Genomic DNA, 14,880 nt, shown 5'->3' with positions numbered 1-14,880 from the left:
ACATGACTAGCTGGTGGCAGGTTCAAATTTAGATGGTACCCAGGCGTGCTAATTCTTAGCCCAGAGCTGTGTCCACCCTACCTCCTACCTTTTAATTCAGTGAGAACTCAATTACTGCTAGCAATTTTGTTGTTGACCTTCCATGTACTTGATAGTCAAATCAAGTTTTCCATTATAGTAAGTATGATTTACTTGTATTTTGCAACACGGCCTTGTTATTTGGAGTAGGCTGTCACTGCATCATCCTGGAAATCGATTTTAGAAAGACCAGTTTATTTCTCCACCTCTCTGTGAGGATCAGATTGTTCTCTGTCATTATCTATCAGAACAAGGGGTTCTAATTAGTTTTCTTTTCAAAGTGCTTTTCTTTCATTTCCAGGCAGCCAGTCCCTGACCCAGAGGGATTTCTCTGCCAGCCATTGCACTCAGAGACCAAGGTTACCCTGTGAGCCCTGGAGGTGGTGGGTCAGGTTAGCTTTCTCAGTCTGGCAGCCACCCCACTCCCATTCCCTTTCCTCCCATAACCGACTATTCTGTCTGATAGATATTTTTTTATTTGTGTGTGTTTTTATAAATAGTGTTATTTTGAACATGTACTTAAAAATTTGCATTGATATAGATTTCATTGTTTTTCTTACATGTTTGATTTAGCCCATTCTTTCCACCTCTGTGTGGTATTCCCCCATGTGCTCATTCATATTTATTTATCTGTTCCCCTAGTAGTAAGCTCTTCGATTACTTCCAGCTCCTTTCTTCCCACAGTTTACCTGGTATAGAACAACCTCATACATGACCCCTCATGAATCTGTATGAGAATTTTCCTGGAATATATAAACCCCAGACAGGATCACTGTTATAAGGTGATATAAGTTATAAGGTATATGTATATTTGCTAACACAAATAATGTAACTGCACAGACAGCCTTGTACATGTCCCTTATGGTTTTTCGGGCTTTTTTTCAGAATTTTTTTTTTTGGATACGTACACCCAGGAGCAAGACTGTGTGCTATATTTAATTTTACCTACACTGCCAGAGTTCTCTCTAGAATGGCTGCCCAGTCTTCATTCCCACCAGCAGTGAAAAAAGTTCATTACATCTCCACATTTCAGCCACAACTTGGTATCGTTTAGATTTCTATGCACATCAAGTGATGTATCACTGTTGTTTATATTTTGATTAAATTTCTGCATTTGAGTATCTGTTTATATGCTGGCTTTGTGTTTCCTCTCATTTGAATCACCTAACCATGCCCTTATCTTCCTTCCTGTGGAGGGTCTTATCTTTAACTCTTAATTTCAGGAGTACCTTATACATCTATGTATAGTATTCACGCATTTCTTTTCCAATTCTGCTCTGTCAGTGTGGATCATGGTCTCCTTTGCTGAGCAGAAATCTTTAGTTTTCATGTAAAAAAATTCATCTTTTGGGTATTGATTTAAAAAGTCACTCCCTACTACAGGTCATAAAGATAATCCTACATTGTTCTCCATTAACTTTATAGTTTTACCTTTTATATTTGGGTTTTTACCCACGTGGATTCTGTCACTGTTTATGGTGTGAAGTAAAAGTTCAGTTTTATTTTTCTCTACATAATTAGCTAGTTTTCCCCAGTTTGGAGAAAACCTCTCCTTCCCCCAGTATGAAATTTTAAATATCATTACAAGAATTGTCATCTTTGTATTATAATAATGTCATCCCACCCAACATAAGACTGACTCTCCATTTATTCATATCTTGCTTTGTGTGTTTAAATAAAGGTTTAAAATTGGCCCCATAGAGATCTTATGTGATCTTTGCATTATTTAATTTCGAGATCTCTTATGATTTTCATTGCTTATTTTATTTTTTTATTATATTTTGTATTTGATATTGCTAGAATGTAGAAATGCTGTTTTATTTTTTGTTTTAAATTGATCTTTTGTTCGGCAATTTTGCTCAGCCCTCTTATTTGTTCTAATGGGCTATATATTGATCCTGGTCTTTTTCTGTATATTAGATCATAGAGTCTGAAAATAGTGATAGTTTTATCGCTTCCCGTCAAATGCTTATACCTAATTTCTTTTTTAAATTAATTAATTAATTAATTAATTAATATTAGTTCAGGTGTACAAAACAATGCAATAGTGAGACATTTCACCCCTCACAAAGTGACAACTCCCCACCCCCAATCTATTGCCCCTCTGACATCGTATATATCTATTACAGTTCCATTGACTCTGTTCCCAATGCTATACTCCATATCCCGTGACTGTATATATATAATTATAGTTGACATACAATGTAATTCAGCTTCAGCTTCAGGTATACAGCACAATGGTCAGGCATCTACACCATCCATGAAGTGGTCTCCCTAATAAGACATGTGCCCATCTGACACCCTACACAATCTTTACAGCATTATTGATTATATTGCCCAAACTGTCTTTCACATCCCCAAGGCAATATTGTAGTTACCAATTTATGCTATCTAATCCCTTCCCTTTCTCCCTCATCCACCCCCCCCTTCCTAGCAACCATCAGTTTTTCCTCTATATGATCTCACTTATATATGGAATCCAAAAATCTGAATAAATAGGCAAAGTAAACAGAAATAGTCTCAGCGATATAGAGGAAAAGCCTAATTTCTTCTTCATTCTTTATAACATTGGTTGGGACCTGCCTCCACTATTGTATTCTACAGTAATGGTGATATGATTGTGGATATCTGTGTCTTGTTCTCATTCTTAAAGGGAATACATTTTAAAGTTATCTATTAAATCAAATGCTTATTGAAGGCTTTTACGATCTTTGCCAAGTTAAAAAAGTTCCCCGTATTCCTAATTTTTAAAGAAATCTTTTTTAAAAAAATCATAAGTGTCAGATTTTATCAAATGCTTTTTTTTGCATCTATTAAGATAATGACTTTTGTCTTTAGACTATGATGTGTTGAATTAATTGATAGATTTTTATGATGTTGAAATTATTCCAACCCTGGGATACATTCTTCTTGTTCACCATCTATTATTTTAAATAGATTTCTTTTACTAAATTAATTAATATTTAGGATTTTTGCATCTAAAATTATAACTGAAATGAGCCTGTGATTTTTTTTTTTTTTTTTTTTATTCTCCTTAACCTGTTTGGGATAAAAAGTACAGTAACCTAATAAAATGGGCTATACAGCTTTTGTTCTTTTGCTATTTTCTGGAAAAAACTTACATAAAGTAGGAAATTAAATGTGCCATGAACATTTGGTAGAGCTCACCTGTAAAACCAACTGGGCTGAGAGCTCTTTAGCAAGGGAGGGCTTTGATTGCCACTAATACTTTGGTTTATTCAAGTTTTCTATTTTTTCCTACACCGATTTTAACATTTTTATATATTCCCAGTAATGTATCAATTTATCTACATTTTAAAAATTTATTAGTATACTTGCAAGTGCTTATAGATTGTTGCTCAGCACATTTTCACTTCTCCCACCCTGTGAGAAGATTTAATTCTCTGTCCTATTCGTCTTGGATTTGGTCACATGTCTTGCTTTAGTCAATGGAACATGAGTGGACTTGACCTGAGCAGAAGCCTTACATGTCCTCAAGCAGGGGTTAGCCTTTCACTCCTAAAAAGTAGCCTCACTGGAGGGGAAAAGTCTCAACTTTCTTTTTTTTTTTTGTCCAGCAACCCTGAAGCATATGACACTTTCATCAGTGATAACTCACGGCAGCAGGGACCTGGGGATGCTGGTATATTACCAGGCTCCCCAAAGGAATGTGTATAGTTTTTAAAAGTGTTACCCCATGGCCAACTGTGTCACTCTTACAAAGAATTCATATGTGCTTACAGCATCTCCAGTTATATTGTACAATAACTGAAGTTATAGTTAAAAGACCTTTCTGTTTTTCTAGATCCCTGACTGCAGATTTATCTGACACATCTAGCAGCTGTTTCCATGTCTCCTGGGCCTTTCCTTTCCTCCATGGCCTTCAGTTTCTGAGCTGTGCTCTTGAACCCTGTAGAGCTCTTTCAGGTCACCATGAAGGCAGCTGCATATCCCAGGATGCAGGGCACGAGGGGAACGTAGATGGGACACAGGACCCGTGGACTCTCCTTACTCAGAGTACCACCCCCAGCCACGGGAGACCAGGGCACGCTGTCTACACAGAGATCTGTTGGAAGAGGTTGGGAAACTCTACTTGGAGGAACATTTTGTTTTACAAGTATGATCCACTACTGAAAAGTGTGCATTGTGTTCCATTTTATGCTCGGCAAGGAGCTAAAGGCAGGCAAAGGAGGGTGCGGAAGTAGATGTCTGTGCCCATAAAGAGCTGGAGAGACAACAATGTTGTATAAGAGACACAGGAAAGTCATGTGAATCATTTAGACCTGACTCTACATGCAGTAAGAATTGTAAAGGAGACTTTTAGGTTTGAGGCCAGAGCAGCCATTGACCGGCATGAGTGAGGAAGGAAGAGTTAGTTGGAGAAGGAGGGGCGAATGCTGCGCTGCTTTCATTCCTGCAGTGACCCCAAAGATGGGGGCTGAAGCGGGGAAAGTCAGTGGGGAGGATGGGGGAGACGAGACTGGGAGTGTTCAGCCCTTCCAGTGGGTCCTTGGCTTCACGGGGGTAGATGTGTTTGTCAGAGAATGTCGAGCCTTTTGGAACAGGTGAGTTTTAACTTCACTGAGAATGCAATGAAAGGATTGCATGAAAGATTTAGGATCTGTCGAAGGGAGAACGTTTTGTCAGTATAAAAGGATTTCACTCCCTGCTTAGGATTTTTAGAACTAGGTTGGCTATTCTTATGTCATAGTATCTGGTGGTTCCTAACCGGGGTAGTACTGCCTCACCCTGGGGTGTGTGGACCCGTGTGCTCAGGCTGGGCTGAGGGATGGTACGAGCACTTAGTAGGTGCATGTCCGAGAAGCTGATGACCCTGCTATGCACTGGGGACAGCCCCGCACAGTGGAGAGTCCTGCCCAAAATGCCAGTGGCACACTTATTGAGAAACACTGGACTTCCCAAACTTCAGTCATTTGGGTTCTACTTGTACAATTTTTTCCAAGTCTTGGTACCACCTGTACCACTACCTTAATGCTTTTATTTAAATTTGCTTTTTATTTTAAAATTGATTTTTCTTTTTTACTTTTTGGTCAGTCTTTATCTGCTTTTTTATTTACTTATCTTAATCCTTACAATCATGAGTTTGAAAAGCTATTTGTACTTTTCTAATCGTATTAAAATAGATACATGACTATTGTAATACAGAATGTTCACTCATGAGCCACCAGACACGCACACCACTAGTGGTATACACACCAAGCTTTGAGAAGCAGTGGCCAGACGGTCACAGTGGATTAATTTATAGCTTGACCTGATTTTATGTAGTGTGTCCATGGGAGTTGACACGAAAGCCTTAGGACTCTCATTTTTAAGTAACCTCATATTCAGCAGCATTCACAAGCTAGAAGGGCCTCGTGAGGATGCTTTTCCAAATAGAGGTGAGACTACACAAGCAGCTGGTACTGTCTCTTTCTGTGTGTATGTAAGCTCTTCTTGGAAGGGCCTGGTGTACTCTAGGCTGGGGGTGTTTGTGTGCCCCTGGTCTCTGTCCAGCCTGCGTCCACAGAAGACTGGCCATCTCCTAGTTATGTGGAAGGATTCACAAGATATATGTGACCCCGGCAGTGTGGAGGATGAGAGCAAATACTGTTCTCACTTCCAGTTAGTTGGCTCAAAGCATATGCTGCATTAATAGTTGGCCCATCGTCAGAATGATGACAGAATGCAGCCCAGTCACAGAGGCTCCCTCCCCAACACCAATGAGCGGAACCTAAAATCAGTTAAAATAAAAACATTCATCAGCAGCAACCAAACAAACAAAAAAAACGGTCACAGCTTTAGGCCATGTGCTTTGAAAAGCGGCAGGCAATGAAGAAAACACCCTGCCCTGGCCCCTCAGCAATGATACTGGGAAGGGAAGGTGAGGGGACAAAGTCCTCAGGATTCCTGGTAATACAGATAAGTTTGGAAAGAAGCTGGCTGAGGAGGTGAGTCCACAGCCTCCATATATGTCAGGAATCACCCTCAGCAGAGGCAGGAAGGCCACCCAGAGCAGGCCGTCTCCCAGGCTCCGTGCTGAGTTACAGGAACGAGACCACAGGAGTGAGTGCACCCTGGCTGGGCAGAGTGGGATCTGGTGTAAGATACTGAATTAGCTTCCAAAGAGACGGCAGGGTCTGGGACATCCAGCAAAGGCAGGCCTGGTGAGTCCTACGGCGCCTCAGTGGCAGACACTACACAGACAGCAACAGCTCAGGGGAGAAGACAACTGGTCCCCTATACGGTGAACAGAGTGTCAAGGCTACATCAACTTACTATAAGAGAGCAAACAGAAGTTTTGGACAGAGATACTCACACAAGTATGTACAAGATGAAGAGAAATGTCCCGCCAGCTGTGTGAAAATGCTACCGCAGAAGAATGAAAGGAACATGGCTTGCAAACAAACAAACAAACATATAACCAATCTGGTCTGAGAGAACAGCCAATCGAAGAAAACGCAACTTCACAAGTATTTCATGCTACCGTGTTTCCCCGAAAATAAGACCTAACCAGACTATCAGCTCTAATGCGTCTTTTGGAGCAAAAATTAACATAAGACCTGGTATTATATTATATTATATTATATTATATTATATTATATTATATTATATTATATTATATTATACTGGGTCTTATATTATATTAAAATAAGACCAGGTCTTATATTAATTTTTGCTCCAAAAGACACATTAGAGCTGATGGTCTGGCTAAGTCTTATTTTCAGGGAAACACGGTATAGAAGAGCTTGGTATCGATTCAGTAGAAATAAAAACTCAATGTAATTATGATAAAACAATGAGATTCTTTCTAAATTTTTATTTTTAATTGTGATAAAATATACATAAAATTTGGCATCTTTTCTATTTTTAAGTGTATAGTTCAGTAGTGTTAAGTGCATTTACATTGTTGTGCCACCAACCTCCAGAACCCTTTTCATCTTGTAAAACTGAAACTGTACTCATTAAACAACTCCCCATTCCTCCCTCCCCCAGCCCCTGCCAACCATCATTCTTCTTTCCATTTCAATGAATTTGACTACTCTAGTACCTCATATGAGTGGAATCATAGAGTATTTGTCCTTTCGTGACTGACTGATTTCACTAAGCATAATGTCCTCGAGGTTCATACCTGTCGTAGCATGGGTCAGCATTGTTTTCCTTGTTAAGACTGCATAATATTCTAAAATATAATATACCATGTTTTGTTTATCCATTCATCCCCTTGATAGACACTTGGGTTGCTTCCACTATTTGGCTATTGTGAACAATGCTGCTATGAACATGGATATACAAGTATCTCTTCGTGTCATTGCTTCAGTTCCTTTAGGTATATAACCGAGAAGTACAATTGCTGGATTGTATGGTAATTCCGTTTTCAATTGAACCGCCATACTGTTTCCATAGCAGCTGTACCATTTTACATTTCTCACCAATAGTGCACGGGGGTTTCAGTTTCTCCACATCTTCACAACACTTGTTATTTTCTTTTAAATAATTTCTTTTATTTTTCAATTATAGTTGACATATAATATTGTATTAGTTTTGGGTGTACAACATAGTGATTAGACATTATATAAGTTACGAAATGATCACCCCAATAAGTCTAGTATCCATTTGACACTGTCCATAATTATTGCAATACTGTTGACTATATTCCTTATGTTGTACTTTACATCCCCGTGACTACTTTTATAACTGCCAATTTGTAAATCTTAATCCTGTCCCCTTTTTCATCCACTCCCCCAACCCATATCCCATCTGGCAACCATCAAAATGTTCTCTGTATCTATGAGTTTGTTTCTGTTTTATTTGTTTATTTTGGTTTTTAGATTCCACATATAAGTGAAATCACATGGTATTTGCCTTTCTCTGTCTGACTTATTTCAGTTAGCATAATACCTTCTAGGTCCATCCATGTTTTGCAAATGGCAAGATTTTTGTCCTTTTTTATAGCTGAGTAATATTCCATTGTATCTATGCACCACTTCTTTGTCCATTCATCTATCAATGGACAATGGTTGCTTCCATATTTTAGCCACTATAAATAATGCTGCAATGAACATAGGGATGCTTATGTCTTTTCTGATTAGTGTTTTGGGTTTCTTTGGATAAACATCCAGAAGTGGGATTACTAGATCCTTCTTTGCCTCTTGTTATATAACCTTTGTTTTAAAATGTATTTTGTCTGATATAAATATTGCTACTCCAGATTTTTTCATTTCCCATTTACCTGAAATATCTTTTTCCATTCCTTTACTTTCAGTCTGTGTATGTCTTTCAACCTGAACTCTCAAGTTAGCAGTATGCAAGTTATGTATTGGTCTTGTTATCTTATCCATTCAGCCTCCTTATGTCTTCTTATTGGAGTATTTAATCCATTTATAGTTGAATTAATTATCGATATGTATGTAGCTATTGCCATTTTATTATTCATATTTTTTATTTTTTTCTTCTTCTTAAAGAAGTCCCTTTAACATTTCTTGTAATACTGGTTTGATGGTGATGAACTCCTTTAGCTTTTTCTTATCTGGGAAGACCTTATTAATTTTATAACTGGAGGTTTATTCCCTTTCATCAATCTCTCTCTTTCCTCCCACACCCCATCCCCTGGCAACCACCATTCTACTCTCTGTTTCAATGAGTTTGACTGGAAGTCTACTTTCTTTTTCTTTTTTTCTTTTTTAATAGCAACCATCCTAATGGGTGTGAGGTGGAATGGGATTTTTAAAAGATAGATTGAAGAGCCAAAAAGAAAGAAAGAAAGAAAGAAAGAGAGAGAGAGAGAGAGAGAGAGAGAGAGAGAGAGAGAGAGAGAGAAAGAAAGAAAGAAAGAAAGGGAGAATAAAAACACAATATGAGATTTGAACCAGGAAAAAAAGACAAAAACAAACAAAAAACCAGAACAGACATAACCAAAGGTCAAATGAGTGGCATGAGGAAAGGCATGAGATAATCACAGGGAGTTAAAGCAGTGAGAGAGAAAATGACTGTCGTGGAGGATAGGCAAAGCCATACAGCATATGAAGCAGAAAAAGAATGCAAAGATATAAGACAGGAAGATTTTTTTCTGAAAGGAAGGAAGAACTAAATCTTTGTTCAGAAAGTCATGCAAATGCCTGGAAAAGCAGATAGAAAATGACCATGGTCTAAAGTTTCAGTACTGTAAACTCCAGACAGAAAGAGTCATTTACATAAAATGGGAATGGTCAAGTTGGTATCAGAATTCTCCACACCAACATTCTCTACCATGAAATATGAGCAAGGTCTACAAACTTGTAAGAGGAATAAAAGTATTTAAATCATATAAAATTATATTAATAATTTAAAAGTACAATATTAAAATAATGTAATATGACATTTTTAAAATAAATATTAAGTTATTATTCAGCAGTGAAGGCAATAAGCAATCTCGATCTGAAAGAACTCAAGGAAAATAGTAACCATGAACATTTCTTGAGAAGAACCACCCTATGATTAAATCGACCCCAAAACTCAAATCAGAATAACAGACTCAGGAGTGGAAATGCCATGGTTACAAAAAACAGCGGCAACAACAAAAAACACTGGTGAACATTGAAACCATTATAATGTAGTTTTAAGACTGAACAGCTGGGGGGATTATTGTTACAGAAGAATATAAATGTTATGCATGTGGCAAAGTAAAAATGATGTGACAAAAGTCAAGAAGTGTGAGGAAAGGGAGGGAGATATAAAGTGTTCATTGTATTAATATAAAAACATGCAGTTTACGTCTTAAATTTTCATGCATTTTTTTCTCAGTGTTAAATCCTGTGTGTGTGTGTGTGTGTGTGTGTGTGAGTGTGTGTGTGTCTGTGTGTGTTTTAAGTATTTAACTGCAGGTCAGAAAGCCATTTAGTTGACTTCTTATTTTTCTTCTGTTATAGTCAAACAAAATTAAATAACTCTAAGAAAAAAGCTGTTATATTGTTCTTCCAACATGTGCATAAAGACATGTCCAAAATGGTGTTCACCAACTGTAAATACAATGGTGGGATATTGGATAGTGTGTTTTCTTCTTTATATTAATATGTTTTTGTGTTGCTTGATTTTTTTTAATGAACCCATATTTTTATAAAAGCGATAAAATCATTACTGTTAATATAAAATATTGGTCAGTAATATCATCATTATTTTAATTGCTTCTTAGTCCAGAGTCCTTGACAATAATTATACAACTCATGGCTAAGGCATTGGCAGCAGCCTAGAGGCCAAAGGCATGTGCAGTGGGAAGCATCAGCTCTTCTAATAGGATGCCTTTTGCCTTCTTATTGAATTCTTAAAACAGTGAGCTGGTGAGTGTGAGGTGGGGCTGACTGGAATTCCTGTGATGCTGGTGACAGGAAGTGTAGTACAGTGTGCTATCATACCCATGTCTGAACCAGGAATATCAAGACCTCACTTCTAGTCCCGGCCTACCCAGTAACCAGCACCATAACGTAGACATTTGGAGTCCTTCTCAATCTCTGCACTTTGCTGCAGTGAATTCCTTTCACTTCCTTGAATGTGCCATGTTCTTCTGCCTCAGGGCCTTTGCACATGCAGTTCTTGCTGCACAGGGTATACTCTTTTCCTTTCCCTTCACGGGGCTCCTTCCCATGTTCAGGGCTTAGCTTTAACCCCCTTCCTCTGGAAGGCCTTCTGTGTAACTGCTGGCCCTTCTCATTGGATATGCTGGGAACACTACCGTCATCACTCAAGATCAGACTTCCTCAGCAGGCTGACCTCCAGGAGACTGGAATTCAGTGTAGGATTTCAAGGTCAGGTTCTCCCACTGTCTTACTGCAGCACATGCTTTCTCTTCTGGCTCTGGACTCTGCCAGGATGGTGACTCTCCTCCTGTGGCCTGTGCTGGGACAGTGAACTCAGCTTTCCTCTCCTCCTGCTACCTCTTGGCCTCTAAGTTTTGTTTTTTCTCAGTGGGCCTCTTGGCTCCTGCTTCTGTTAGAAGCTACAGTCTTTCTTGATGATATTGAAGTTGATCAGGAAAGAGTAGCTGTTCTGTTTAACATGTTACCCCCAAGTGCTAGCTATTCCTGCAGGAGAGGCATCCCTGCACCCACAGGCCGTTGCCCGAGGGACTGGGGGGCCACACAGGCATTCTCCGACTCCCCCAGAGTCCCCTGCCTGGCCTCTCTGTTGAAAGCGATGGAAGTGAAAAAAAGCATGTTACAAAGCACTATGTACGATATAATCCTACATGAATGTTTTATATATGAAAGACTAAAATCGATCAAATTATTATTAGTTGGTTTCTCTGATGGGATTAGTTGATTTTATTTTCTTGTTTTCAAATTGCCTATAATAAACATTTTCATAGTTGCTGAATGGTATTTCTTAAGCCCCTCCCTATATATGGCTTTGTACTGATCAGCTCCTAAGAAGACTAGGAAAAGTTGGCCCTGACATTGGAAGTGTATGTCGTTCTCCCTGCGCTTTTCTTTTCTGCCCCCATCTGAAGAAGTGTTTGCTTCCTCTTTTCACTTTAGTGTCCTTCTCCTCCACAGACGACGCCATAGCTGGAATCCCTCCGCACGTCCTCAACAGCTCCCCGTCGGACCGGCAGATTAACCAGCTGGCCCAGAGGCTGGGCCCCGAGTGGGAGCCCGTGGTGCTGTCCCTGGGGCTGTCCCAGACGGATATCTACCGCTGTAAGGCCAACCACCCCCACAACGTGCAGTCGCAGATGGTGGAGGCCTTCATCCGCTGGAGGCAGCGCTTCGGGAGGGAGGCCACGTTCCAGAGCTTGCACCGGGGCCTGCGGACGGCGGAGGCAGACCTGTCAGTGCTTCAGCACATGCTGGAATGATGGTGCCGCCTTCCACCCGCTGCGGGTGTGTCCCCAGTTGCATGTGCCAAGGGCGGGTAGTTCTTTGGGGGGGGGGGGGCTCTGTGTGTGTGTTTTCTTTTTAACGATCCTTAGATGAAAGGGGAAAATAGAATTTGCACATGACATGACCTGAAAGATTACCTTAAAGGCCAGATTACTTAGATCTCTCACACTGGCTTGACAATTCATCGTTTGTAATTGCTAGAAGATTGCATTGTTTTAATTGTTCAGGTTTTAATTGTGTGGTTGCCTTTTAGTAGACTGGTAAATCATAGTGGCTAAAAAAACCAATGTGGTATCATATTACATGCAGGTGTCCTGTACATAAAGCATCCACTTTTCCTCAACTGTGGACTTTGTTTGGTATTAAGGATGATGATAATAAAAAGTGAATTACTATTATGATGTGGCACTTTCATAAGAAAGCATTGTTGGGTTTTTTTCGCATTCTCATATTGCATAGATTAAGGGTGTAAAATTACAGTGGTTGTTTGTTTGAAATGGAATTGATAGCAACAGGAAAATGGTTGCTTTCGTCAGTCAAGATAAATAGCCCAGGCAGGGTGTCTGCCTTAAATCTAAGACACTAAAGCTCCTTGCAAAGACCCGGTCAAGTACCAGCGTGTATGCCTGAGGTCTTCGTCTATTAAAGATTGCTTAAGAAAATTCTCTGCCATTTATTTATAGGATTTATTCTGGGGGACAAAAGGAGGCATGGCCTTTCCATTAAAGCCCTAATGATCGAAGTGTTATGCCTGTGGTTTTTTTTTAAAACATCTGACTTTTTTTTTTTTTTTAATGGGGAATATTGGGGAACAGTTTTTCTCCAGGGCCCATCAGCTCCAAGTCGTTGTCCTTCAATCTAGTTGTGGAGGGCGCAGCTCAGCTCCAAGTCCAGTCGCCGTTTTCAACCTTAGTTGCAGGGGGCACAGCCCACCACCCCATGCGGGAATTGAACCAGCAACCTTGTGGTTGAGAGCTCACACTCTAACTAACTGAGCTGTTCAGCTGCCCCTCTGGCAGTTCGTTGTCTTCAATCTAGTTGTGGAGGGCGCAGCTTGCTGGCCCATGTGGGAATCGAACCCGCAACCCTATGGTTCAGAGCTCGCGCTCTAACCAACTGGGCCATCCAGCCAACCTGAAGTGTTATGCTTTTAAGGAGTATGATTTTGTCTTCTGTCCTTTTACTACTAAAAGGACACATGATATTTGTCGAATGCCTTACTGTTTGTCAAATGCTTTACTGTTTTCAAGGCTTTTCATATACGTGCTCTCATTTGGATCTCACAAAAATTTTATAAAGTAGTTGGGCAAGGGAAGTGAGCCTCCTTCTGTGGCTAGATTAAGTGATTTGCCCGGTGGAATGAGCTAGAATGTGTGCTTTGGAGCACTGTTCCCGCGTGCCCTCTCCAATTGCTCCAAGCTGCTTCTCCTCCTGTCTTAAATGCTATTGGAAGGAGCTTGAGTCCTGCTCTCCTCCTGCCAGCAGCGTTGCCTTGGGGAAGTTACTTCACTGCTCTAAGCCTCTCGGTTTCCTCATGTGTAGAATGAGGAAATGACTGTCCCCACCTCCAAGAATTTTGTGATGATAAAAGGAATAATATCTGCCAAGGGCTCATCTAGTGCCTGGCCCATGGTCACCTCTGGGGAAATGGTAGCTGTTACGTTGCTGCTGTGGCGAGGCTGAACCTGGATGCAGTCCACAGACAAGCCGAATGAATAGTGGCTAAAGCCTAGGGCACTGCAACAGAAAGTGCAATTACCATGTTTCTTGCTGAGCTTTAAAATAGGGTGTGATTTTATTAACTCTACAATGGGTCCAATCAAGAAAGGGACAGGTGATCTGCCCTTCTCAATAATCGGAGAATTATAGTCCTAACTCAGGATTTTTCAAAAGGAAAAAAATTCTACTTTTTACCTCTCTCCATTCCCGTGTCAAGTGTATAGAGTGGTAGAGATGAACTGAAGAGGGAGCTCAAAAAGGTGACAGTGATGTGTTGACGGCATCCTTTTAGAGGTCTGGTAACTGTATTCCCTCTACTAGAAAAGATCAGTTATTTTACGGTTCAACGATAGTTCAGGATGGTCTACGGGCTTCATCAGCTCCCTTGTCTATGTTGTAGCCCCGCCATTAATTCATTATCTTGTAAAATTCTCCTACTTTGGCCCCATCACTGCGTCTAGTGATTGACTGTACTTCTACGGCATCTTTAATAAACTGCTTTTCGTTTTGAACCTTGGACTCGTTACATGGCTGTTCATCCCCCGGGGGTTGCTTTGGCTTTTGTTCTCACCACATTTATGGATGAGTGAGTATAGCTGGGCTCTGCTGCGTCTGACTGGTGTTTTAGAAGTGGGTCTGATGATTAGCTAGGTCATCTTCCTGCCATTTTTAAGGAATTGGTCGTGCACAAAGACACTTCTATGCTCTGTCAGCAGTGAAGAAAATTCATGATGAACTTGCCCATGATGGGCTGCCAGGGCCATTAGAGAGCTCTGACTTGTTGCCCTTAATGAGCGGGGAGTCTCCACGGCCAAGTGGCAGCCACACCTGCTCACGTTCTTGCAGAAGATTTGCAGCATGGAAGAACAGAGCGTACAGATCACTGCCTCATTCCTACCTTTAGCTGCAGACAGTGATGCTATGTGACATCTGCCTACCTCCCAAGAGAATCAGGTGGGTATTGTGCCTGCAAGGAACCTATGTATTTTCACATGGGAGAAGATTCTACAATTCCAGGGACTGTCTACCCCCAATAAAATTCTGAATGAGTGCAGTGACGTGGCCGAACACTTGCCAGCACTGACCAAAAAATGATTTAAGAAAAGTCTTGCTCCACTTTGGTTCGGGGTGTGTGTTGTTATATATGTATACATATGCGCGTGCATGAGTATGCTTCCAAACTTTTTAAAAACTATAACTTCCATTAAATTTTCTCAGTACAAAAATAGTA

The 14,880-nt window shown here is 40.3% G+C and overlaps 1 protein-coding gene across 9 annotated transcripts in view; it reads left to right on the top strand.

Moving 5' to 3' along the window:
• Positions 1-14,161, top strand: part of SOCS2 (suppressor of cytokine signaling 2) — a 286,616-nt gene extending 272,455 nt beyond the window's left edge. For 6 of the 9 annotated variants that reach the window (XM_074325273.1, XM_074325269.1, XM_074325268.1 and 3 more), the window contains one exon: positions 11,586-14,161. In XM_074325273.1, the coding sequence (XP_074181374.1) occupies positions 11,586-11,905 (320 nt within the window). In that variant the 3' untranslated portion in view covers positions 11,906-14,161. The remainder of the gene's footprint in view (positions 1-11,585) is intronic. The other 3 variants (XM_074325274.1, XM_074325277.1, XM_074325275.1) reach the window with 2 other exon arrangements.
• The last annotated feature ends 719 nt before the right edge of the window (positions 14,162-14,880 follow it).

The sequence above is a fragment of the Rhinolophus sinicus genome, linkage group LG02, assembly GCF_036562045.2.
Source record: "Rhinolophus sinicus isolate RSC01 linkage group LG02, ASM3656204v1, whole genome shotgun sequence".
Classification (NCBI taxonomy): domain Eukaryota; kingdom Metazoa; phylum Chordata; class Mammalia; order Chiroptera; family Rhinolophidae; genus Rhinolophus; species Rhinolophus sinicus.
The sequence above is the reverse complement of the archived record's forward strand: the minus strand, read 5'-3'. Positions and strand labels throughout refer to the sequence as shown.